Here is a 25060-nt window from a genome sequence, read left to right as displayed (position 1 = left end):
TTCCTTTATGCTTGCTGCTAGTTCTTTGTTTTTGGGTCTGGTGTCCCTCATTTTCCTCTTGATAATGCCCCATAGATTCTCAATAGGGTTTAGATTCGGCAAGTTGGCTGGCAAGTCGAGCAATGACATGGCATGGGCATCACACCAGGTTTTGGTGCTTCTGGCGCTATGGGCAGGGGCCAGGCCCTGCTGGAAGATTAAATCTGCATCTCCATACAGATCCTCAACAGAAGGGATCATGACATTCACTAAAACATTCTGGTAGACGGTTGCAGTGACCTTGGATTTAAGAAAGCAGAGTCTACCAACACCTGCACTGGACATTGCACCCCAAATCATGATGACTGACTGTGGATATTTCACACTGGACCTCAAGCAGCTTGGGTTCTGTTCTTCACCAGTCTTCCTCCAAATTCTTGGACCTTGATTCGCGAATGAAAGGCACACTTTAATCGGAAAAGAGGACCTTGGACCACTGGCCAACAGTCCAGTCCTTCTTCTCCTTGGCCCAGTTGAGACGCTTCCTATGTTGGCTCAGGCTCAGAAGCGGCTTGACCCGAGGAACCCGACAGTTGTAGCCCATCAGACGGATGCGTCTGAATGTGGTGGTTTTTGAAGCTGTGACTCCCGCCTCATTCCACTCTTTCTGGATCTTCTGCTAGATTCTTGAATCTTCTCTGTTTGATAATGTGCTGAAGCCCACGGTTATCTCTTTTGCTGGTGCATCTTCTCATGCCACATTTTTTCCTTCCACCAGACTTTCCATTGATATGTTTGGACACAGCACTCCGTGAACAGCCAGCCTCCTTACCTATAAACTTTTGTGGCTTACCCATCCTATGGAGGGTATCAATGGTGGTCTTCTGGCCAGTTGTCAAGTCTGCAGTCATCCCCATATTGAACTCAACTGAGACAATTGAACCAAACTGAAGCAAATTAATGGCACCTGGGGAAACTTGTGCAGGTGATTTGAGTTTAGCACTGTAGATGATGAGTGTGTGACACTCAGTTTAAAACATTTATGGCCTGCAAAATTTGGGCTGTTTTCGTCACAGTATTCTAATGTTTTGAATTCCTGATTTCGTAGGTTTTACGAGCTGGAAGCCCAAATTATGTATAAACAAACAAATAAATACTTGAAATTGTTTAAATTGTGGGCCCTGAATCTATCATCTAAAAATGTTTAACTTTTTGAATGGAACCATGTAAATAAATAAAAGTTTTTGGAAAGGGTCTATATATGGTTTTGAGAAAAGTACACTTAGCTCCTATTTGTTTCGAACAATAGAGAATGTTTTCGTAAATCTGGTGGAAATATCTAGTTTAATCGATAAAAAATACACATTACTTTGGACGTAGAGCACCAATTAGGTCCTCATCAATTCAATAATCATGCATTATACAGTATTTGTGATTTTTTTTCCCCCCCCTCACGTTTCTTCCCAATTCATTTGAACAATTCAATAAAATGTTTTACATGCTTGTTTATTTAAATAAACCCCAAATAATGTACAATACAGAAACCACTTATAAAGGCTTTTGGTTAAGGAGCACTACAAATTACCTAGTAATCCCCCAAGACCACATACACTCAGTGATTATTTTGTGGAGCTATCAAAAAAGTGGCCAAACAAAAATAGTTGTCATACAGAACAGTATTCAGGACAAAATTAATTACAGGGGGGTTAAATAATTATGTGCAAAGGATTATAATAGATCAAAACAAACATCACTACAATTGTCTCTTAGGGATAGGGGGCACTTGGTTCCTTCTTACTGCTCATACTCTATTATTAAGCACAGCGTGATACAAAGTGAGGAAGTCAGATGACTTACCAGTATGCTCTAAGAGCAGCGCACCGTCAATAATCTTGTTAAAGTGCCCTGAAAGGAGTTGTTTAACAAAACTTTCACATTTATAACCATCACTTGTGAAAATACAATACTATTTTTTTTTAAATAAATGACATTACAATATTAAATATAAAAGTAAATCCCAAATCCCAAAACTGTTTTTCTTATCCAGACATTGCATATTGTGAAGTACTCTTATTGCTGTAGATTACCAAAATGTGTAAATGTGAAAAAGAAAACAAACCTCTAAATCCACTTGACCTGAGTTTGTTGGTGCAAAATGGAGGATTAAAACCCCAATACAAGGCCACATGAATGGAACTTTTCCTTAGCAACAATTGGCAGAACTTTGGCATGGCTGTCAGCATGGTACACTCCCAAAGGCGTTAAGTGTAGTACAGCCAAAATCTGTTTTCAACTCTTAATTCAACATGGCTGGCTTCCCAGGTCCTGAGGCACTTGGTGGACACGACACACACAGTTACATGCACGCCGCAGACAATGAGTAACGTACGCTGCTAATGCTTGCTTCACATTTGCACTGTACTTTAAGAGTGCCTGGTGAAATAATACAATCATTACATACAAAAGACCCTCAAGCTGGTTGTTGGGGGTTGATGTTCATGTGAGGTGGGTGACCAAGAAGACCAATTCTCTGCTTCTGCTTCCTTTGCTCTGTCATCTGCACAGGAAAATCGAAAGAAAACTTTTGAAATACTCTATATGTGAATGTGCCTCTGCACTACTGTAGGTGTTTTTTATTTTATTTGTTTTAATCACAGTATGGTGAAAGTCGAATCAAGTCATTAGTTGGTTTAAGCAAGTCACAAGTCAAGTCATACAATCTTGCGACAGTCACAACACGTATTGGAGTGGTAATAAAATGTTTTTTTTTTCCACACCCTATAAAAGTTAAATGAACAACAACTGAGATTTTGATTGATTGAATTTATTGCACTGAATTTTTTTAAAGTTGTATTTCAAACTGAATTCAACTGAACTTTATTTCTGAACAAACTATGCTGTGTACTTTGCGATGACAACGCTGTAAAAAAAACAATTTTGGAGAGTGGTAAATATAACCCATGAAAATCATCTAAAATTTACGTTATTATTTTAGATGGGTAAGGTAGCCTAAAATATAGGGTACATTTTACCTACACTACCTATTTGACAACAGTAAAAAATAAATATACTATGAGAGAACACTGATGTTGAGGAACACAAAGTTTTCAAGCTATAATGTGGGGGTCACATACAGCCCCCCCCCCATGACCCCCGCAACCCGGCCGCTGTGGTTGGAATGGAATCACAAATGTGTGGTAAACCTTATCCAAGTTTTGTAAGTATTTCATAGCTATTGAATGAAGGTATTCTTCACCCAAAATATGTGGTTTAAATTTACCCAATGAAAGTGGCTGCAAATTGTAACCCTAAATGTATTGGGTAAATTCTATAGGTTCTTTTTTACAGTTCACTTTGCGCCGCTGCCCTCGTTCCTTACTGCCAGTGCCGTGATCCTGGTGGTATGAATATTTTAAGACTCATGGCGGTCGGAATAGTTGAAGCTAGCGGGGCTAACCACTATTCTCCTCCACAACTAGTATAAATTTAGTAGCCTCGGACCCATGCAGATGTATGAAGACTGTGTTGCCTTGTCGGCTGGACACTTCGCTGCTCCGCAGAGCGTTACAGTCTGGGGACGGCAGCAGGGGGACGTGTCGAAAGTCTTCTGTAAATTGGATGATTGGAAGACAAGATGCCAACGACATGTATTTAGCGATTTGTCGACTTTAAGCTTTAAATGTCGATGCGGCGAAGTAAAGTCGACTCGTCAAATAGTCGGTTCAACTCCACTAATGTATAAGTATACAAATCCTTTTTTGGTTATTTAATGCCTTTGTTATTTCTGCTGGCCTTCGCAATCTATACCTTAGCATCATTAATGAGTTGTGACACTGTTTGTCAGCATTTCGATATTTTTTTCAAGGTTCCACAACTCAGGTATATATAATTCCGCTGGAATAACCTCTTTTTGAGACTTAAAAATTGGTAGAGTGGATTTGATTCTTGAATTTTCAGTGACTCACAATTCTCTTTTGGTCACACCTTCTCACACTGTCTTTAAAAATAAAACCTGTATACAGTGGTTTTTTTTCCTTTATTTTTTTCTCTTTTTGTTGTTTTTTTGGGGGGAAACCAACTCCAAAAACGGTTACTGGTGGTTTAGCCCCGCTTGTGTAAGATTTTTTTCCCCTATGCAATTATAATGAGCGTCAATCATCCGCGGATGTTCGCTATTTGCGGTCTGGCTAATCTGGCTATTGCGGTCTCCCTATCTCCCGCGAATAACGGAGGTCCACTGTACTGTCATTGGCTGGTCTGGATGTCAATCATCAGAGGTAGCTGTTCCTGGACGTACAGAAATCTAAGCGGAAGCTCAGAGGGAATAGGGTTAGTCACTGGTCCCAAACTATGGCATGACCTCCAATTACACATTAGACAAGCCGCTTCGCTGTCCATTTTGTTAAAACCAGGCTTAAAACCTATTTCAATCATTGGTGCCCAACACAACACAAGATTTGAGCGATTTTTTTAGTGTGCTGTTTAATTTTCATGTTTTAACATTCTTACTGTTTTATTGTTTTAAAAAAAATAGGTTATGTTCAACAGTTTCACAGTACAGCACTGTTTCGGCTGCGGTTGTTTTTTAAAGGGTTCTATACATAAAATTGAGTTGAGGTCCACCGATTGGTTGTTTGAATCATCCGCTTTTGGCACAGATACTGTTTCGTTTACATGTCTATCATTATACATATCCTCAATGAGTTCCCAGTGCCTGGTAAGTTAATGTTTCTTTGTGGCTGAAACGTTCGATGAAAAGTAAGCCGAGTGACACTATTTACCATATGGCATTTGAGATTTTGGCTTTATTATTTAAGACAATGCATTCAAGTTTACTGTCATGCACAGCATAGATAGCAAAAGATACACGCAAGCTTGACTGTCACATGTGATTCTATACCTGCTCCTTGAGCTCTGTCAGTTGTCCAGACAGGTTGGCCACCAGCCTCATGGTCGACTCCAGCTTCTCCTGAAGACTCCTGATTTCGTTCTGCTCGCCCTCTGCATCACTGCTCACCAGAGACATGGCACGCATCCTTGGAAACCAGTCAAGGTTGTGCTCCTGTACAAAATAAACAGTATTCCTTACTTTGTCTTTTTTTTTTTTATGTTTTGTTTAAGAAAATTGTGCCACAAATTTGGCTTTGACACTCACTGGTTACTTCATTAGGTACACCTGCATAATAATGCGATAAACCTGTGCAAGTACAATAGAAGACGTAGTTAAAAAAAAAAAAAAAAAAAAAAACCATCAGCATTTACAGAGAACAACACTGTGTTGAGGCCGCACGTTAGACGACTCATTTCACCATTTGATTCTTCCTCATTTATTTTGGTTTAATTCCCCCCAAAGTCACCCAAAAAAAATTCATGTAATTTTGACACACCACAGAGAAAAGTATTGTTAACAAGCTGCAGAAATTTGAATGAATAAAAAAAAAATTGCACAGTATGTGAAGTCAGGGCGGCACAGTGAGTGACTGGTTAGCCCATCTGCCTCACAGTTCCAAGTTGGCAACCAGTTCAGGGTGTACCCCACCTCTCGCACAAAGATAGCTGGGATAGGCTCCAGCACGCCCGCGACCCAAGTGAGGATAAGCGGTACGGAAAATGAATGAATGGTGTAAGTATGCATACCATTACACTGAGAGGTGTTCCCAATTCTGGCTTCATGAAATGAACATTCCTTGTGTTATTAAATATGATTAAGTGTGTCATTAAATATGATTAAGCGTGTTTATCTGATTAGATGAGAATTGAGAAACATAGTTCTGTGTGTGCTGGGCATGTGCGTGATTGCCAGTCATTGTTATTGGACTCACAATATGAAACACCCAACACATCCAACTGTTATTATCCACGCAAGCAGCCGTGACACACACGCACGCACGCACGCTCGCGCGCACACACACACACACACACACACAGTGGGAATTTATCTACATACATATGATAGTTGAGGCGCGTACAAAATATACCATAATTCATCATGTATAAATGCGCACCCCACCCCCCCAAAAAAATAAATAAATGTTAGGAGTTTGTTAGGAGAAAAGGTGTACACTTTTTCATTCAGATTTACACATTCATATATATTACAGTAAATAGGCGCTGGTTACCTGGCGCATTCTAATGTCCTCGTGTCAGCCACCATATTTCTATTGTTAACTGTTGCTACTGCACTATAGACAGCATAATTGCTCGCTCATGAGTTTGATACATTCAACCTAAGGTAGGGAATGTCTACTAACGGGGCTAGTTACTCAGCCGACTTTAAACAAAAAGTATTCAATGTTGCCGAAGACGTAAGAAACCGCCGAGCAGTGCGGCAGTTCAATATGAATGAATCGAACGTGAGATTGTGGAGTAACTCACAGCAGAAAATCCTCCGACAAAATGCACATGCAAGAACTTCAGGACGTGGGAAAGTGGCACAGTTTCCAGAAATGCAGGAGCTGCTGCAGATTGTAGCTGAACGGAGGCCAAGTGGCCTCGCTATCAGCACTGTCAAACTTCGTCTTAATGCTTTGAAGATAATGACGATAAAAAGGTAACGATTACATTTGTGCATGTACACAGAGCAGAATACTTCTTCATTACATGTAGATCATTTTATTGAAACCTATGCCGACCTTCACAGCATGTATCATCAAGACAGCCTTGGCATCCAGCATAGCCTGTCCTACGTAGATTGTTTGAGAAAATTGATAAGTGGTTTATGGGAGCGTCTGCTCTTTAAGTTGTTTACCTTGATCATCTCGGCCACGTAGCTCTCAGGGCCTGTGTACTCGGTGGAATCTTTTACTTTCACCAACACGACAAAGAATAGGTAATGCCACATGTTGTGCTCCTCTTTAATGTGCTCCTCAAATGTCACAGTCTTGTTGTCAAACTTGTCCCTCTCCAGGCCTGCAGAGAGATGCAATAAGGTTAGCATGTGGGAACAGCCTTTTCCATACCATCCCAGAACCATCTCAGGTACAGTTTAATGGATCGCCAATTGTTTGAGTAGATTGTATGTAGTACTTTACAGTATTTTATTGATGGGCACACTTTCATAAGGGCGTATTGAATCTTTTAGTTGTAATAAATTATTATCTGTTGTGCTCGTCATCATTAGTTTGTATTTGAGGTTATGGCAATACACCATTTTCATGTGAAACCCTGACTGTCGTCGGTGTTTAAATAACAAAACATAGCTATCACTATGTGATAACACAAGTAACATACTAAAAGATAAAACAGAAAAAAAAAAAGTCGAATGGATAAGTGTTAGGGTTGGCCATGACCCATTAATTCACCCGGAATTCCTCATCTTAACGAGACATTTTGGACAATTCAATGCTTCCAAATTTGTGGGAGCAATTTGTGGAATGGCCCCTCTCTGTTCCAACATGAAAACTGCATGCTTGGATGAGTTTGGTGTGGAAGAGAGCGAGAGAGTCCTGACCTTTAACCCCATCAAACACCTTTGGAGTAAACTAAACACATACTCAAAAAGTGTTTAACAAGTCTTCTCAGTAGAATAGATATGAATATCTGTTCTGTTCCAATATCACTTCCTGTAGGTGTCCCAAAAAAAGTAAATGTTATGAGAATATGACCTTAATCTTAGGAACTTCAATTGAAAGGAGATGTTTACATACACTATAAAAATACATGTGCTCCTCCACCAACAAACCCCCCCCCCATGTCCGACATGAAATCAGACTAAACTTTATAGGTCAATTAGGATTACCTAAAAATGTTCTGTTTGCAAAATTTTTTAAGGCTATTTTTCATTACTTTCTTCAAATGAGGTATTTTACATACAGTAAGATTACTATACTTTTAAACAATTTGGGAAAACATTTGAGTTAATTAGAAACACAGCTGAGGCTGTATTTGAACTAGGAACACCTGAAACACACCGTTTCTTTGCATAAAATGGAAAAGTCAAAAGAATCAGGACTGTGGACTTGCACATGTCTGGTTTAACCTTGGTTGTAAATTTCAGATGCCTGAAGGTGTCATGCTCATCTGTTCAAATAATTATATGCAAGTATAAACACTGTGGGAATGTCCAGCCATCAGGAAGGAGACGGATTCTGTGTCACAGAGATGAATATGCTTTGGTCCGAAATGTGCATATCAACCCATTGACAAAAGCAAAAGACATTTTGAAGATGCTGGCTGAAGCTGGTAGGCGTGTGTCATTAGCCACAGTGAAACGAGTACGATACTGAAATTGCCTGGAAGGCCACTCTGCCAGGAAGAAGCCATACCTCCAAAGGAAACATAAAAAGACAGATTATGGTTTGAAAATGCACACAGGGACAAAGAACTCCATTTTTGGAGACATGTTCTGTGGTCTGACGAAACTAAAATTGAACAGTTTGGCCATAATGAGCATCATTACATTTGGAGAAAAACAGAGGAAAGCTTGCAAGCCTGAGAACACCATCCCAACTGCGAAATATGGGGGTGGGGGCATGTTGTAGGGTTGTTTTACTAATGTGGTATGTTTGATTTCTTTCTGGGTTTGTGGTTTCTGATAAATTTGTGTCCAAAAATTCAGCTCTTTTCCCTTTCCATTGGTTCTAGAGAAGGGTGACTAATGAAGGCTAACTTCCAGCACCTCCATAATTCATATCTGTCTCACTCACACATGTTCTCACACACGCACGCACGCACGCATGCACGCACGCACGCACTCACACACTCTTTCATTCACACAAATAATGCATGTTCATCTCTTTTTAACATCACTTGAATGTCTCATATGGTATGCCTAAAAAGATGTTGTGTACTGTATCGGTCCCAATAATTGGCGTGTGTGCGCATGTTGGGTCAGGCAGCCAGCATATGGAATGAGAACAGTGTTACGTCACCAAGCCAGCCATCAGCTCTGACTCACTCATGTTAAAAAAGGCCAGGCCACGGGGGCAGCTGCCGTCTCTATGGTTTCCAGAGAACTGCCAGGGAACAGGAGACGAAGGGAGCCCATCACCTCGCGCTCAGGTGCCCCTCAGTCATGCTGCTTGGTTTTGTAAGACGATCGATCTCTCTCTCACAATCGCTCATTAGATCTTTAGGTCTGTAGCCACTGATTGATTGGCAGTTTACTTGGAGCTGAACACGTCGTTGTTTATAACAAAATTTAGACTGAGGTTTGTGTCATTGCATACAGTTGGTTTCTGTTTTATGACATAGATTTGAATGTCCTCAACCATGCTTCCTGTCACAGTTCCGTCCTCAACTTGAAGGATGGTTGTTTTCATCATTGGCTTTGTTGGTTGTCTTTTTAGTTTTTGATCAACTGTCAGCCATTTTTTTTACATCAGCTATTTTTTTTGTGTGATCGGTATGTATTCTACAAAGGATGTTTCCCTTCTTCATATTGATGAAATGATAAAAACACACCATTTTTAAAAAGGGGGAAATTGTAACAAATAATTGGATTTTAACTGATACCTAATAAATTGCAGCGTCAGAAGCCATACTGCCCAACAGAGTTTAATGCAAATCTGATTCAGATTGCCCATCTGGCCACAGGTTAAACTGAATAAAAATGTCAATTGATATTTTGTGAAACTCAAAAACTCAAATGTCATTAAATCGGTTTGTAAAGTGCTTATGTTGGATCTTAATAGATGGCGTTTCCTTGGACCTAGACAAAACTCAATGTTCTTCAAACCTTTTTTTTTTTTTTTTTTTTTTGTTAAAGGACGAGTAACTAGGGCTACTTACTACTACTCCAGGTGTGTCAAACTCAACTTCACGGTGGGCCAAAATAAAAAATTGGGACAAGGTCGCGGGCCAAACTAAATATTTTTTGAAAAATTACTGTGATGTGCCTGTTTCCCTTTTCTGCAGAAATGTAGCGTTAAAGTTTATCATTGACAACAAACTTACATTTTGCTTAAACACTGAATCTGGAATAAACAAGCTTTAATATTATAAACACGAGAAATCTAATTTGCGGTAAAAGACATCAGTCGTATTTGTTTGTTGTTTGGTATTTAAATAGATAACATGAATACTTCTGTCTCTCCAGCTTCTATTTATCTATCTCCATCTACCTTTCTTTTTGATGTAAATCTTTTTTCAAAGGCCAACAACAAAACAACCCAAAAAAAATAAGAATGTCCTTCAATAAAAATCCAAACCTCAAACTATTAACATTCCCTGCCTAGGAGTTGATAAAGGGCATTAAAATATTAATTCAATTATGTTATATTCTTTGTTAGAGCCACGTTGCTCTGCACATGACAAACAGGTCTGTCGTTTACTTTAGTGAACAGATAATCTGCCTCCCACCTGTCTTGGAAGTTAACTGTTTTCCATCTTTCGTTTGGTCATTTTTGTAAGTAAGTATATTAAGTGTTGAAGATTGCGTTTTCTGCCTTTGTGAGGGTGAGTGTGTGTGTGTGTGTGTGTGTGTGTGTTTAGCCTTTCACAAGTGTATCAGTGATAAATAGCTAAAGAGAATGTTTAAAAAGGAGCTTATCACCAACAGTAGTATACAGTCAAGGTTTGCAACGTTTTATAGTGCTTTCAAGTTAAATTATTATCAATAGTGAGTTGTATAACTTCTTTCTGCATTTACACAACTATTAACTGTGCTAAAATATTATTTAAAATGTTACCTGCACAGTACATGAAAGTTTGCATTGGAACACTTAATCACTGACATCAACAGTGGTCTTCAGACCACACTTTGAGAAATACAGTCCTAGATGGTAGCCTTTCACTCAGTGTTTAAGCCATAGGTGAGTTTTGCAGTCTCACATGTGCTCTCGAGACTGGTTTCTCTTTTGGTGTTTGAAGCACAAGCTTGATTTAAGTTGTCTCACCACAAATGAAGCAGGTGGTCTTCAGGACTTCTTCTTTCTTCTGTTTTTCACTCCTCAGGTCTGCGAAGGTGTCGATGATGACACCAAAAATGAGGTTTAAGACGATGATGATGACCATAAAGAAGAACAACAGGTCGTATATCACTCTGGCTGCAAACAGTGGCTCCTATTAAAAGATAAAAAGAGAGTTTAAATGGAGCGTGGCTGCTTATTTGTAGATAATCGCTAGCGATTACTTTTATGGCTATTATCATGATACCATTTTCTATCAAGACAATCTTTTCAGTGTGTGACCCAAAGGTCAAACCTTTACATAAGCATACACAGGGGATGGTTGACCTAGGTTGTTATGGACATTGAAACATAAGACCGAAGATGTAACCAGCCAGATGCTACAGATGGCAGAAAGCAAGGTAATCCCATAATGACACACGATGCAAACATGTTATTAGCCAAATGGTTCTGAAATAATATATGTACTGTGTATACTGACAACCAGGCTAAAACACACACTCACTGGCCACAAATTCTGGACAAAAAACGGTTTACAAAACACAGCAATGCTCAGTTTTAATCGATGATATCATAGATGTATTCTATCAACAATGTTTTTTATCGTAGTTGTAGTTTGCAGTGGTGTTGAACTGCACTGCACGATAAACACAGCTCACCCTGCTGTGACGTGAAAGGGATCAAGTATAAAAAAACAGCTGTCAGCATGATAGAGCGCAGTTCTAAACTACTGTAAACTTGACCGACAATTATCATCATCATCATTATGTTTCGAGTTTTTTGCAAAGCTGCTCTTTTATTGGATCTCATTCAATGTGCTGGTACGCCTAATGGTGTGGGCCAGTGAGTGAAGATTATGACGGATAAGTTTGCTGTGAAGCTGCAACTTGTTAATGTCTGTGCATGTGTGCCGTGTGGGTCACTTTTGTCAGTGATCAATTCTACTGTCACCAACACTTTATGGCCTAGCTCGTACTAATATGAGGACGTGAAAGTAAGCCTTTACATCCTCTTTTGAGTCTGAATTCAGAGGAAATCCTGTGGTTGTACATTAACAGCTGTAGGAAACTACAACAAAACTCCCCACACTTCAGAAGCAAGAACTATTTCAGAGCCTTAAGGTTTTCAAAGCCAGCTCATATGACACACACACACACGTATACTGTAGTCACCTCTTTGGAAGGCTTGCGGAGAACATCACCTACACCCCCTCCACTCCTCAACCCATGACTCAGAACAGTGACAATACACATCAGTAGAGAGTCACACGTCCGCTCCATGTCGCTATCCTGTGAATCGTCACTGTCCACATCTGAGGAGGCAAAAAGAGAAACAGTACAATCTGAAACTTAATTCAATTCACGACACGACTTAAGAGGGCATTTTTATGCTTTATAAAGGGAAAGCAATTTAGTGTAAATTGTCAAATAAATCCTCTAATGATGGTCACATAAAACAAGCAGGAAGTAAAATATGAACGAGTATAAATCTCAGTAAAATCAAACTGCACACATTACAAGCCTATACAAGCCTCCTGCTATAGCTGTTGAAAAATAACATTTGACATTAATAAACAAAAACAACACTTCACTGAATTCTTGATAGAATTTAATCAGTTGTTCTTTTGGCTTACTTGATATTTTGTTTCATTTGAAAATGTGTTTATGTACAGTATTGTGGTTCATGGTGGGAAGGAAGTCACAACAGAAATGTTTTGTTGAGCCAGAATGTTCCAAGCAAATAAATATTTTGAAGGGTTTATCTAAACTGATAATGTTGACAAATCAGGAACACAACTTGAATTTGAGCACATGGTCAAATGGTGATAGCTCATGAATGATGTGTTTCTTTTTTGCGCATCTAGTTTCACTTGATAATGCAGTTATGTACTGATTTATAGCTGCCTTTAAGGTGTCACAATACATTGGCCACATTACACGACCAACAGCAAGAGTGCTTTATGATCACATTTTTCATTCATGTTTTATTCGCACCTCTACTAGTTGCTAGGTTTGTCTTTCTTCACAAACAGCCAAGATTTCCAATTCCATTTGCAGAAGCATAGACATTAATGTCACATGAGAGTCACTGAGGTCAAATGTGAATCGTTCAGGTCAAATGGCATGTGACGTGGATGTAGTCACGAGAAGGATCAGTAACTGTGGTGGTATAAAACACACAAACTACATCTGTTCTATATTTACCACTTGCGGCCATGCTCTTCAGCACAAACCTTTTTTCGCCACACCATTTCTCCAACTATTGACCAAATCAAGAGCAGTTCTTTAACATTATTTAACATTAACAAATTAAACAAAAGGCACATTAAACACAATAACCCACCAATAGCCACAAATCAACATGTCCAATTCAGAATTACAATTTCTCAACAACAATATAATTGGTTGAATGAGAGTTGAGGATATCGTCACAAGGACGTTTGAATAGTAAGATACGTCTCCCTTAAGGAACCTGGAGGAACTCCTCCTTCTGCAGTAAGTATTACCTTCATGTACGCTCCCAACAGTACAGTTTTCATCAACCCCAGCTTGACACATTCTTGTAGATAGAAACTCACTAGCTATGCTGGCTCCATTTTCTGCACAGAAGAACAAATATGAGTTGGCAGGAGATTTTAAAACAAACCATAATCCATGGTGCCATTCTGAGTAGAGTTGTAAGACTATCTTCACTTAGTGTCGTGTTGGGAATGCGATCCACTTCCAGAATGAAGTCATCTTTGAAGAAAATATAGCCAACAATGGAGAACAAGTAGACCAGGATGAGTGCAAGCACAGCGGTCAACACGATGGACCGTCCGTTGCGCGTGACGCTCTTGATGACATTCAGCAAAGTCTCTTCTCGGTACACCAGGTCAAACAGCTACAAAGGTGAGACATGAAACACAAGCGAGAAGAAGAAAGCCTTCATATGCCATTTGGAAGGTTTTGCCTTTTGTGTCAGTCTTTCTGACATGGATTTTTGGCAACAATAATCAGTCAGAATCTGTCACACACTCCCACAGCACTGGCTCCTAAAATACAAAGTTCAGCATCTGTCCTGGACTGTCATGTTCTCAAATGATGGAAAGCCACGATTAGATTTTACTGTTATGTGCATGCTTCTACTCATGGTTTTGCCGTCTCTTCATTTCTCCAAAGGTTATGTGTTTAAAACAAAAGACGCATATGCATGGATGTGCAGGGTGCATGCTTTACTCACCAACAGACTGTAGAAAAAGACATGAACAAACACCCCCAGACTGCAGATGAGCAGATAGATGAAGTGGTATAAGAACTCGAAGTCCATCACCATGGCTTTGTATCCCCGACTGAAAGTGCCACGGTTTCCCAAAAAACTCATCAGGAAGATGATTTTATTACACACCTGTAAGTTAGATAGTATGTTATAAGACTTCATGATGGATGGATGGATGGATGGATGGATGCTGGTTTGATTTTACTGTATATATTCTCACTGTAGTTAATGGGCATCGAGATGCACTCAGACAAGAATATGAGGAAGAGCCAGCCGTCAAAGCACGTTTACGAGTTATGAAAAATGATGGTAAGCTTAGTTTAAAGTCTCTGTAAAGTGAAAATAAATTTGAACAATTTGACATGAGCACCACAGAGAAGAGTGTTGTTATCAACCCTGACAAATTGGAATGTTTAAAAAAAATTGCCAAGTCTATAAAATGAGGCTTCAAAATCATGAAAAATCAAGCAATTGTCTCCGTTTACGAATGCTTTGGGTGTGTCCGCTGAATGGGTGAAACCACACCTTGCTGTAATTGCATGCTACTTCCTCTAGCATCTTTCTTATGCCTAAACATCCCTAAACGTTTGAGCCGCAAAAATATATCCACTTTAAGCCTCTGGTGGTTGGACTATATCCCATTGGGTTGTCATGGGGCTTTCCATGCCGCAATGAGAAGTGCTAGCCACCAGCAAACTTGCGAGCTAACAGGCTTGGGCCTGGCAATACTGTAATGATTAACTAACTGGGAATTGTGCTGCATCACCACTGATATGATGGAAGGCGCACAACTTCTTATATATAGTGAGGGGAGGGGGGACTCATGCCGGACAAAAGTCATCTAAGTGTATTGTTTCTGAATACATTATATACGTTTGAAGATACGTGCAAACTGAGAACAATATTGTACTGAATTGTTGAACTATAGCTTGAATCTCTTTTTCACCATCTCAGTTGTCTGGATTTTCTGGGCGGGGCTAAAACAGGGCCGAGTTGACGCAAGCAGAGAACAGCATGAGTCGCTCCTCCCTCACTATATAAGCACCAAGCAGCCTTATTACAACCCCAATTGTAATGCATGTACTGTATAGTATATTTAGAAACAAATCCTTCAATTCACTTTACAGGGTCGTAAAAGATTTTCCTAGAAACTGGCCTACTGTACCGATGCATCTCCACACACCCATTGACTTCGGTACACCTGAACAATCTGATGAGTTCGAATAAAAAAGCTGCATCGAAAATTTTGATTTTGGAAATCATTTGAAATAATACCTAATATTGTTATATACAAGTGTTATATCTTTGTTTACCTTTTGTCACTACGTAGGAGGGGCCAACTATAAGAAACAGCTCTCAGTGTAATGTAGTGCAGTTGTACACTACAAGCTACGAGCAAAATAATAGACATTTGCTGAATGAATACCTCTTGGACAGTGTCGATCAAAAATGAATATAATTATCTTCGTAAAGGCAGAATATTTTGATACAGCTTTTGGAATTGATCTCATTAGATTGTGCGAGTGTATCTAATGATGATCATAGTGTCAGCAATATGTGTCAACAATTAAACAGTGAAGAGAAATGTTAAGGGTGAATTTTAATGTGTTCAGAAAATATCTTGAAAATCTCTAGGGGCCAAAGAGGTGCAGGTCCAGTGACGCATTTCATACTCCATACCACCCAAGGCAACGCAAGCAAGGACTGCAGCGCTGTGGGTGACACCACAGGCAGACTGCTCTGTCAAGTGCATGTGTGCATTGAGAGGATTGAGTGTTTAAGTGTTTCTTGACGGAAAATCAAAGCACTTTTACATTTAACAGGTTGTTTATCAGTAACTGTGTGGGCTCATTGTGACAAGGTCACATTGACACGGCTTAGCCTGTACAAGATAATGGGGTATTGGAGTCTTTCCACACCAGCCACATTTTATTTTACTTCTATGACATACACATTTTCAGACTGTGGGGGGAAGCTTCAGACACCAGAGAGAAACATTGAAACTCCATATACACAGGCTGAGAATCCAACTTCAAAAATCTTAATTTTCTAGAAAGAGTTGTTAACTATTTCACATGGCAAGTGAAGCAACATCTATGCGCATTGTTTAAAAAAACAAACAAACAAAAAACAGGAAAATAATTTGTAAAATAAGGAAGGGAGGCAGATGACTCACATTAAAGGCACCAAGGAGGAACAGTGTGGGCTCCAGGCCAACTGAGAAGATGAGACGGAGGATTGTGACGATGACAAGAGCTCGGATGCTCAACGGTTGGGGCATGATGATCACGATAATGAGTGTTGCCAACAAGCCCATCCACAGCAGAGCAGACAGGTGGGTATCCAGCGTGCCTGAAGGGATTCATGCCAACTCATTTACCGCACAGGATCGCTGCTGACTTGCTTTCATAGGAAATACTACATGGATTCAATGTGCAGAGCCATCACAACGAAAGGATGACAATGCAGTTTGCAGCTAGAAACTTGGGTGGCTGAACAGTTTCATACATGTAACTTGCTTCTACTTCGCAGATAACCCCGGGGGCTTCATTAGTGGGACTGAAATCAACAAGATTCGCTTACATAACTCATAAAAGTAGTTGACAGTACAGGACATACATTTTGTGTACGTGCGCTTGAGCGTGTGGGCAGGGCTTTAGTGCGAGAAGACATGAGAAGTCTCCACGTGAAACTCCTCAAGGGTTTTATATGGCAACGTGTCACTATGACCAAATAAATAAATAAACTGCATAGAGCTGGAAAACAAATAACAAGGCCATACCCTACTTCTCCCCTCTGTAAATGATCTTGCTATCTTTTTATGCAGTTTATTAAATTATTTGCTCATGCTTGCAAGGCTGTACTGCATTAGCAATAAAGAAATGGAGGAAAGAGGGGATGCCTAAAAATAAAAAAAACATTTAGAAGCAGAATGGTCAAAACATTTCCCCCTCTACTTCCTTTCCTCCCTCCTTGGCTCCCTCCACCACCTTCCCCTCCTCCAGTTCACGTTCCCTCCCAACTCATGTTGAGCTCATATGACAGGTGCCACTTACATAACAGCCATCTCTAAAAATACTTTGGCTAAAAGATTCGTCAGGAAAGAACACGGAGCGACACACAGCAAAAGAGATTTGACAGACAAAAAGAGGGACGTTTGCATGCAGTATTCGTAACTACATTTACGCTTTTCTTGAAGGAGCAAGAGGTTTCTCAGGTTCCAACTTTAGCAAGTCAGCTAAATTGTCAGTGAAGAATGTGGCAAGCATCCAGTGCTTACACACGTGCTATGTTAACCCGAAAAGTCAAAAGACAGTCAGGCATGAATGTACGTATGTACTTAATGTATGGCTGCAGAACACACTGACCTCGATCTCTCTTATGACGTGTGTGTGTGTGTGTGTGTGTGTGTGTGTGTGTGTGTGAGCGTGTGTGAGCAGGAGCGAGACGGCAAAGGCCATAGCGCCATAAAAGTGCTCATTAAACTCGACCAAAGGTATACTGCCATTTCACGTGATGCTTTGTGTGGAGGGGAAAACACAGTCAGACATTACTCATGCTTAGTACTCACTTGAATTGAGGTCAAAACAAGTAAAATACAGAATCCAAACATTCACAATTCCAAAGAAGAAAGGAACAAGTTCGTCTGTGTGCAAAGGGTGTGTCTCAAACAAAGACAGGGTTATTCTAAGGTCCTGCTCTTTAATCCTGGTCAGGTGATACAAGTCAGCAGATCAGAACTTTATGGGAAAAGCAGATCAATGGGTCAAGTGCTTAGGAGAAGGATTCATCTCTTCAACCTCTCTCTGTGGGTGGTCACACCATGTGATTTCAGGACACCAAATATTTTTTTTGTTCAGACTTGGAAGAGAATCTAAAATGAAACACTTCACAGTAAGACGACGCTGAATTGCCAGCATAGTTTGTCATTCAAAGACACTCCTCATAATGAGAGCAGGTTGTGGCAGAAAATGCATGCCAGCAAGCCGCTGTCCTTCCTGTTTTGCATTATTGACCGCCTTGTGACCAAAAGTAAATATTAAAAGCTTCTCTAAATCTCCATTACAATGTCAATTAACCGACCATGGTCTACCTCACTTATTTCGAGAGCCAAGGAGTGCAAAATGACATCCTCAGTGACATCAGATGAGGTCAGTGGTCACACTCTGGTTTGTGCCCCTGTGCAACTGACCTCCGTGTATCCCCTCCAGCGGGTAGAAGAAGCAGACGAGCAGGTTCATGAGCACAGCCAGATTGAAGGAAACGTTGCTCCAGACTGAAATGTTTCTGGAACACCAGTACAACACCGGCTGGGCTGGGGAATAGAGAACGGTTCAAGTTTGCGAGTTAAAGATACTGCGTTAAATCAATTGTGAATAAATGTTATTCTATGGCCTCTGCACAATCTATTTATCTATCTGACCTTTACCTTTCACCCTCAACAGCAGTAAGAGTATGCACATATCAGTAGTGATACCCCTTTGCAAATGTGTACTTTGCTGAAGGGCACTGCGGCTATGGGGGTTAGTGAGGATTCAGAAGGAATTGAACCCGGAACACTTTAGTTACAGTTTACATTCTTACCAACTCGTCATCAGCTGCCCAATAAAGTGCATAAAGGAGCATTTGTTGTTATTTAAAACAAGTTAAACAACATAATACTGCACGTAAAAAGTTTAACTATGGTAAGAAATTATGGCTTTCGATACTTGTAGACAACTTTAAGTGAAATCCGGTGATGGACAGAAAGATAATGAGAGGCAAGGAAGTTTATTCCTCATTGAAATAAACAGACAAAACACGGCTTTGTATGTGGTATGCAGTCTAGAATGTGGATTAGAAATGTGACTGCGTGTGGGTGGAGGCCTTTGTTTGTATGTTTATGTACATGCGCAAGCAATCTCTCGGTCGTGATTCATAAGGTTACCGTACAACTGTTTCGCAGCACAGAAAATGAGGAAAGTCCCCATTTCGATTTTAGACACGCACACACACATTACACTTGCACACAGGGGAGAAATATCTTGTTTAGACTGAACAAGATAAAAAATGAATGATCATGGATTTAAGAATTAAGGACAGTCCATTTCTCATATAACATCCATCCATTTTCTATACTAGTTGTTAATTTAGCAAGTCTCTCAGCTGTAACACACAGTAATGTAGTTGGGGGGGGGGGGGGGGGGGGGATGCAACGCAGCATTACAGTTGAACTGGACTATTTTCCCAGAAACATGAGCATGCACGTTCAAACCCCCCTTCAGTGACTTATCAATAAACAATGGCAAATCCTTTCGGAAAAAACTCTCCCATAAATAAGTTAGCCGTGTCTAGACGCGTCATATGTTGCCATAATTTCACAGTGGCTGAGGCATATTATTGTCCTTCATAAACATAAAATATATTGATAAAAAGCTTTTCAATCAACTATGAAATACAGCTCATTTTGTGGTAAGATTATCTTTTTATATAAACTCCTCCTAAATTATTGTGATAAAAGGGTCCCTAACCGGGACAGGTGACAATGAAATATAAAGTCTCCTCTCAGAGTTGAACCAATCAGGTACTTGGTTGAGAGATAAATAATATTTGTCATGCAGTGTCGATGTGTCAAATGTGATGATTCTCGTGTGTCTGTTTACTGTTGCTGTTAACGGCTACTTTATACCTCTAAGCATCTTCTGCCAGTTCATCTCACTGAAGAGGTCCTCTGCTCGCAGAAAGAAGTCATTTATCTTACTGCCCTGCTCGTCTCTCTCAGTGGTGTAGTAGACACGAAGCTTGGACTCCGAGGTCAAGAACTCACAGATGTTTGGCACTGGGAACACAATCTCTTCCATGGTGCGGTCGTGGCGCACAATCTAGACACATGAGTTTACAATCACCATGTGGGAGTCAATATCCTGGTTCCCCGGGTTGTGTGTTTATGACCTCTATCTGAGCAGTGTGGTTGGCATAAAACTCCAAGGCCTCATCTCCATCTCCGCTGGCTCCTCCAGGCTTCAACATTACGGACAGCTCCTTATTATGACGAGCTAGCTGTGTAAAGAACACACAAACAGAAAGTTCTATGTAAAATATATGCACAATAGAATACACTGTGACGGGTGTGGGGCTCTCCATAGTTAAATCAGACCTGGTGAGCTAAGATATAAATGTTGTGGCCGACATTTCTGGGAGATGCTGCGTCATGTTCCTCGTCATCCCCATTGTCCTCCTCCTCCTTTGTGTCTTCAAACTCAACCTCTCCCTGCAGATAGGCTTTTTTGATCACCTCCACCTGGAAAGACACACATTTCCAGAAGAACGAACCTCATTGTTACACAGACAGAGTTGGGAGCGGTTGTATTTAAGATCTGAGAGAAGGCCATGTTCTAAGTTACTCACAAGCTCTTTAGGTCTCATGTTGTACAGTATCCTCTCAGCATTCTCGCTGTCATGACGGCTCTCCATAATGGCAAGCAGCAACTTGGATGCGTTGTTCTAAGAGTAATAAAAAAAAAAATGAAGTAAAGAGTTCAACTTTCCGATTAAGTTTCCTTTCCTATACAATTTCTATCCAAGTGGAAAATTCCTCCTCCACTCTACTTTCACCATGCCTGCTAACGCACCTTGAGCTCCAGCACCAGATCCATCCGCTTCTTTCCAAGTGGGTTGATGTCATTAAGGATGAGAGCAATGATGATATCAATACCATTGGACTCGTGAGTGGCAATGCAATTCTGAGGAAATGGTGAATAAAGATTGCATATTAATGGAAAACATATCTTGGTAGAGTTGACACATCTGGAATAGTTTGCTGTGTACCTGGTTTTCATGGCAGGGACCTTGGCAGTATTCTGTAAGGCTCTCTAGAGTTTGGTTGATGAGGGCAACGTTCTTCTCGTTTATGTACAGCCCTAACAAGCCCAGACCTCCTGTGGTGCTGCCACAAATGCAGTCCAGGAACTGAAGGGTCTCACACACCAGGTTATAGTTGTTCTTGTGGTTTTGACAACGAAGAAAGTTCTGAGGAGATAAATGTAGTTCAATATGGTCAGCAAGACGACTCAGGAGGATACAGGACTATGCAATAAAATCAGAGTAGTTAAATTGATAAATAATAATATAATATATATATATATATATATATATATATATATTAATAAATAGTATTTGCAGATCTAATTTTAAATGTGGGCGGCACGGTAGCTGACTGGTTAGCACATCTACCTCACACTGGGTTCAAATATGGCCTCGCCTGTGTCTGCATGTTATCCTCGTTCCTGTTTTCTCTGGGTAATACGGGTTCCTCCCACATTCCAAAAAGATGCATCGTAGGTAAATTGAAGACTCTAAAATTGTGCGTAGGTGTGAATGTGAATGCAAATGGTTGTTTGTCTCTATGTGCCCTGCGATTGGCTGGCGACCAGTTCAGGATGTACTCCGCCTCTCGCCCAAAGTCAGCTGAGATAGGTGCCAGCACACCAGTGACCCTAGTGATGATAAGCTGTTCAGAAATTGGATGGATAGTTTTAAACGTAGAGTTTGCAGTTAAAAAAAACTGAACACCTTTTGTCAAACTGTCTTATGACCTGTCAGTAGTATAATATTAAAATTATCTTTTGAAATATCATTCAAATCTGCCACAATTTCATGCCACTAACATAATTTTAATCATTATTTTAACTGGTCACCGCACGACAAGGATAGACAATCAGAGACTGTAGAGAGAGGAGTCGTGATTGAACAGTGTGTCACTAGATTCCCCATGCGCACTGCGCACCTTATGTCATCGTTCGCACCGGGTCATCAGGTAAGTTTATCACCTCTCTTATATTTTTAACTGATTTTACATTCCCACGAATACAACATCAAACCAGCAACATTTCATTTTTGGCAATACTTCATCATGAATAAGAAATACTAGCAATGTAGCTGCCTTGTCGTGCCGCTGTGCACGCGCGTTAGTGAGCTTTGGCCAGAGGCACGAGAGGGCACGGGCGGGGAGTGAAAAGAAGCTACGTTCAAAACGAGCTAACAATTTGCATACTCTACCTTTAATGCAAAAGTACTTTTCCACATTAAAAAAAAAAATCTGCTCCTTCAACACATTTTTAAACAAGATTCAGAGTTGTGTTCCATGAAAGTCATAGATGTGTCCCCCCCCACCCCACCCAGTAATTGAGAGCAATAAAACGCACTATAAACATCAATCACAAGAAAAGTCAGAGATGGTTGACATTACCATCATCATTATAATTATCTCATCACCCTAATGACAGGTGGAATAATTCCAAGCCATTACAAAGAAACGTGTGTAGCGCGAGGGAGGAAGCAGGTAAATTAAACGGCCATTTAAAAGGGGAAGTGCAGTCAAGAGTGAGCGCAAACTGTGAAAACACATCGAATGTGCTGCTTGGACGGACCAACCTGCAGGTCACGGTTGTGATTCTCACAAAGTAGCTGCAGGAAACGAAGGATGGGCTGCATGATAATGATGACGTAGCTCATCTCCCCTTCATCCTGATTCTTGTCTCCGGTGCTTGGCTGGCCATCTGCAGAGGTGAAATGGTCCTCTGGGTCAGCTTCCCGCCGATAAGAGTTAAAAGCTTTCTTGGTGGCAGACGACGCCTCGAGTAGTTGCTCTCGCACTTCTTCTGTCATGACGACGGATGATTCTCTTGCTGAACAAACACAAACAAAAGTATATCAATTGTAATTTAAGCATGAGCTTATTTGTTTGTGTTTAAAATATTGTTTGAGTTATGTTTGCACATTCAAGATCCCAATATATACTAAATTATTTTGATTGCACTCCAGCTTGTAATTAAGAGAATAGCATCTCTGTCATTGCCATGCTGACGCTGACCACCTACACCTACCTATAATAATAGTGGAGCAGCCTCGACTTGTGATAGCGCTAGCTTCGGTGGAAACGGTATTGTTCAGAGCTCCCACAAACTGATGCATTAAAAAGATTTTTTTTATTTTATTTTTTACTGTATACTAGTTTTATTCTCATTTATCAAGTACAAACACTCGCTTGGCTTTTTTTTCCCCTACTGTTTGAAGATATTAGGTACTGAGCTAAGTAAACGCTTACATGCAATTTAAAGACTTGTGCCCCTTGGTGGTCTACAAAAATAATTGCAACTGAAAATATTTATCGAACCGAATGGTTCACCAATGTCTGACGAAACAACTAAGGCTTATTTACTATTTGCATTTACCGCGGTGGCCTAAAAATAAATTACACCTCTCTACAGTAGGGGGAGGACGGGAGCAAAATAAGAAAAAAAACCGAAAAGGTACCTGTACTTTTGCTAAATCGAAAGGGTAACTACAAACCTTTTTTGCGGACCGGGGTGTCTTTTTCCTGGCTGTCGTAATCTCTCTTCCGGTTTCCGAGGTCGCTGGTATTTACTGTCACTGTAGCTTTGATCTCCAGCTGCGCCAGCTTCATGCGGTCGTAGAAAACGCGAAAGAACTTTTCTGACTTTTTGTCCTCTGTTAGACGGCAGAAGAATGAACGCTGGACACACAGGGAAAACATCACAAAGTTACCAGCTTCAGTGAAAGCAGACCAAGTTGTATCCCGCCGCTTGCCCAAAGTAGGCTGGAAGAGGCTGTAGTTCACCTGTGACCCTAATGACAACACGCAGTACAGAAAATGGGTGGGTGGATGATGTAAAATGGCAACATTGAAAGTGAGTAATTTCCAACCATAATATAACAAACCAATTAAGTTTTAAAAGTCACACTTAGTGCTCATATTCAAAAACTCAATTTATTGAATTGAAAAGACAATGTTATTTCTAGTTTGGATAATGCAACTAGAGCACTGACGCGTTACTACGAATCCCACTCATTTTCTAGCTGCTGTATCCCGATAGAACACGGCCTACTGCTTCTAGACGGGAAAAGAAGCATGTGACTTATGTGTGGCGGCGTTAGTATTAATGCCACTAACCCTAACCTCCCCAATCCTAACCCTAACCCATCCTAAACCGCCTTAACCCCAACCCTATGCCTAAACGTTACCTGAACAAACTGTTATTTTGTACAAATGTGATACATATTTAGAATGGTCACCCCGTTACATCTGCGTAGCCTGCCTTTCCCACAATGCATGAGGCAATCCTGTTGCAAGTGTGGCGTGTCTTGCCTCCAACACGAGTAGGATTCCTAATAATGCTGTACTGACAGGTAGACTGTGTAGTCACTGAAAACATGAAACGATTTGGTTTTAATCATGAGGACTTCAACTTTTATTAAAAGTAATTCATTAATGGACTTGACTGGACAGTCACAAAGAATTATACAAATCTTAAGGGCGCAAGTCTGGATTTAGGTAGACATGGGGGTTTAGTTCAGCTATTGTTCAGGAATGGGGTCACGCAGGATTAGAGGACTTCTACATCATGTACAATGAGTGCCGGCCAGCCCACTGGAAAGTTGTTTTGATTGTGTAACAGTTCTTATCTATAGCACCCTTTACAAAGGCCTTACCCAGCAGAGGCCGACTCACCACACAAACAGGCTGAAAAATGACACGAGAGGGAGACTGCCCTACTTGCACAGAAAAAGAGATGGGGAGTAAAACAGTCCAGACACGAAAAGCAAGACAGAGGGAATAGGAAATTTTAAAAAAGGAGTGCGGGCAGTTGACTGAAAGAGAGGAAGACACCCAGAATACTCTGTTAGACAGTATCTGGGCCAGTGAGGGTTATGTAACTGTGATAGATTAGTCATATATGATGATAAGAATTCAAAAGTCAGTAATTCATTAATAGTTAAAACTCATGTAGATGAATGTAGGACTTTCAAACTTGTGGGAAATGTTAAAAGATTTGCGTTCTAGAAGAGGTTCAAAACCTATTTACGTTTAAATATGGTGAACACTGTTTAAAAATACTTGTCTATACCTGTACAATATGTCAGGTGTGTGATATGCTAGTTTAGCCTCTTTGAGAAAAGCAATCGGTGATCGACTG

At 40.4% G+C, this 25060-nt stretch overlaps 1 protein-coding gene across 5 annotated transcripts in view; it reads right to left on the bottom strand.

Moving 5' to 3' along the window:
• Positions 1–1469: 1469 nt before the first annotated feature.
• The window catches only part of LOC133408302 (inositol 1,4,5-trisphosphate receptor type 1), a 74470-nt gene continuing 50879 nt past the window's right edge, over positions 1470–25060 (bottom strand). For 4 of the 5 annotated variants that reach the window (XM_061687022.1, XM_061687024.1, XM_061687025.1 and 1 more), the window contains 18 exons: positions 23415–23598; positions 22497–22750; positions 20892–21092; positions 20696–20806; positions 20472–20567; positions 20221–20364; positions 20016–20123; positions 19753–19945; positions 18277–18399; positions 16261–16436; positions 14049–14213; positions 13520–13709; positions 13333–13425; positions 11999–12138; positions 10815–10980; positions 6728–6888; positions 4880–5041; positions 1470–2536 (listed from right to left, as the gene is read on the bottom strand). In XM_061687022.1, the coding sequence (XP_061543006.1) occupies positions 2450–2536; positions 4880–5041; positions 6728–6888; positions 10815–10980; positions 11999–12138; positions 13333–13425; positions 13520–13709; positions 14049–14213; positions 16261–16436; positions 18277–18399; positions 19753–19945; positions 20016–20123; positions 20221–20364; positions 20472–20567; positions 20696–20806; positions 20892–21092; positions 22497–22750; positions 23415–23598 (2754 nt within the window). In that variant the 3' untranslated portion in view covers positions 1470–2449. Of the gene's footprint in view, positions 2537–4879; positions 5042–6727; positions 6889–10814; positions 10981–11998; positions 12139–13332; positions 13426–13519; positions 13710–14048; positions 14214–16260; positions 16437–18276; positions 18400–19752; positions 19946–20015; positions 20124–20220; positions 20365–20471; positions 20568–20695; positions 20807–20891; positions 21093–22496; positions 22751–23414; positions 23599–25060 lie in introns of those variants that run through there. The other variant, XR_009769287.1, reaches the window with a different exon arrangement.

This window comes from Phycodurus eques, chromosome 10 (genome assembly GCF_024500275.1).
Source record: "Phycodurus eques isolate BA_2022a chromosome 10, UOR_Pequ_1.1, whole genome shotgun sequence".
Taxonomy (NCBI): Eukaryota; Metazoa; Chordata; class Actinopteri; order Syngnathiformes; family Syngnathidae; genus Phycodurus; species Phycodurus eques.
Note: the sequence above shows the minus strand (reverse complement) of the source record. Positions and strands in the feature narration are given on the sequence as shown.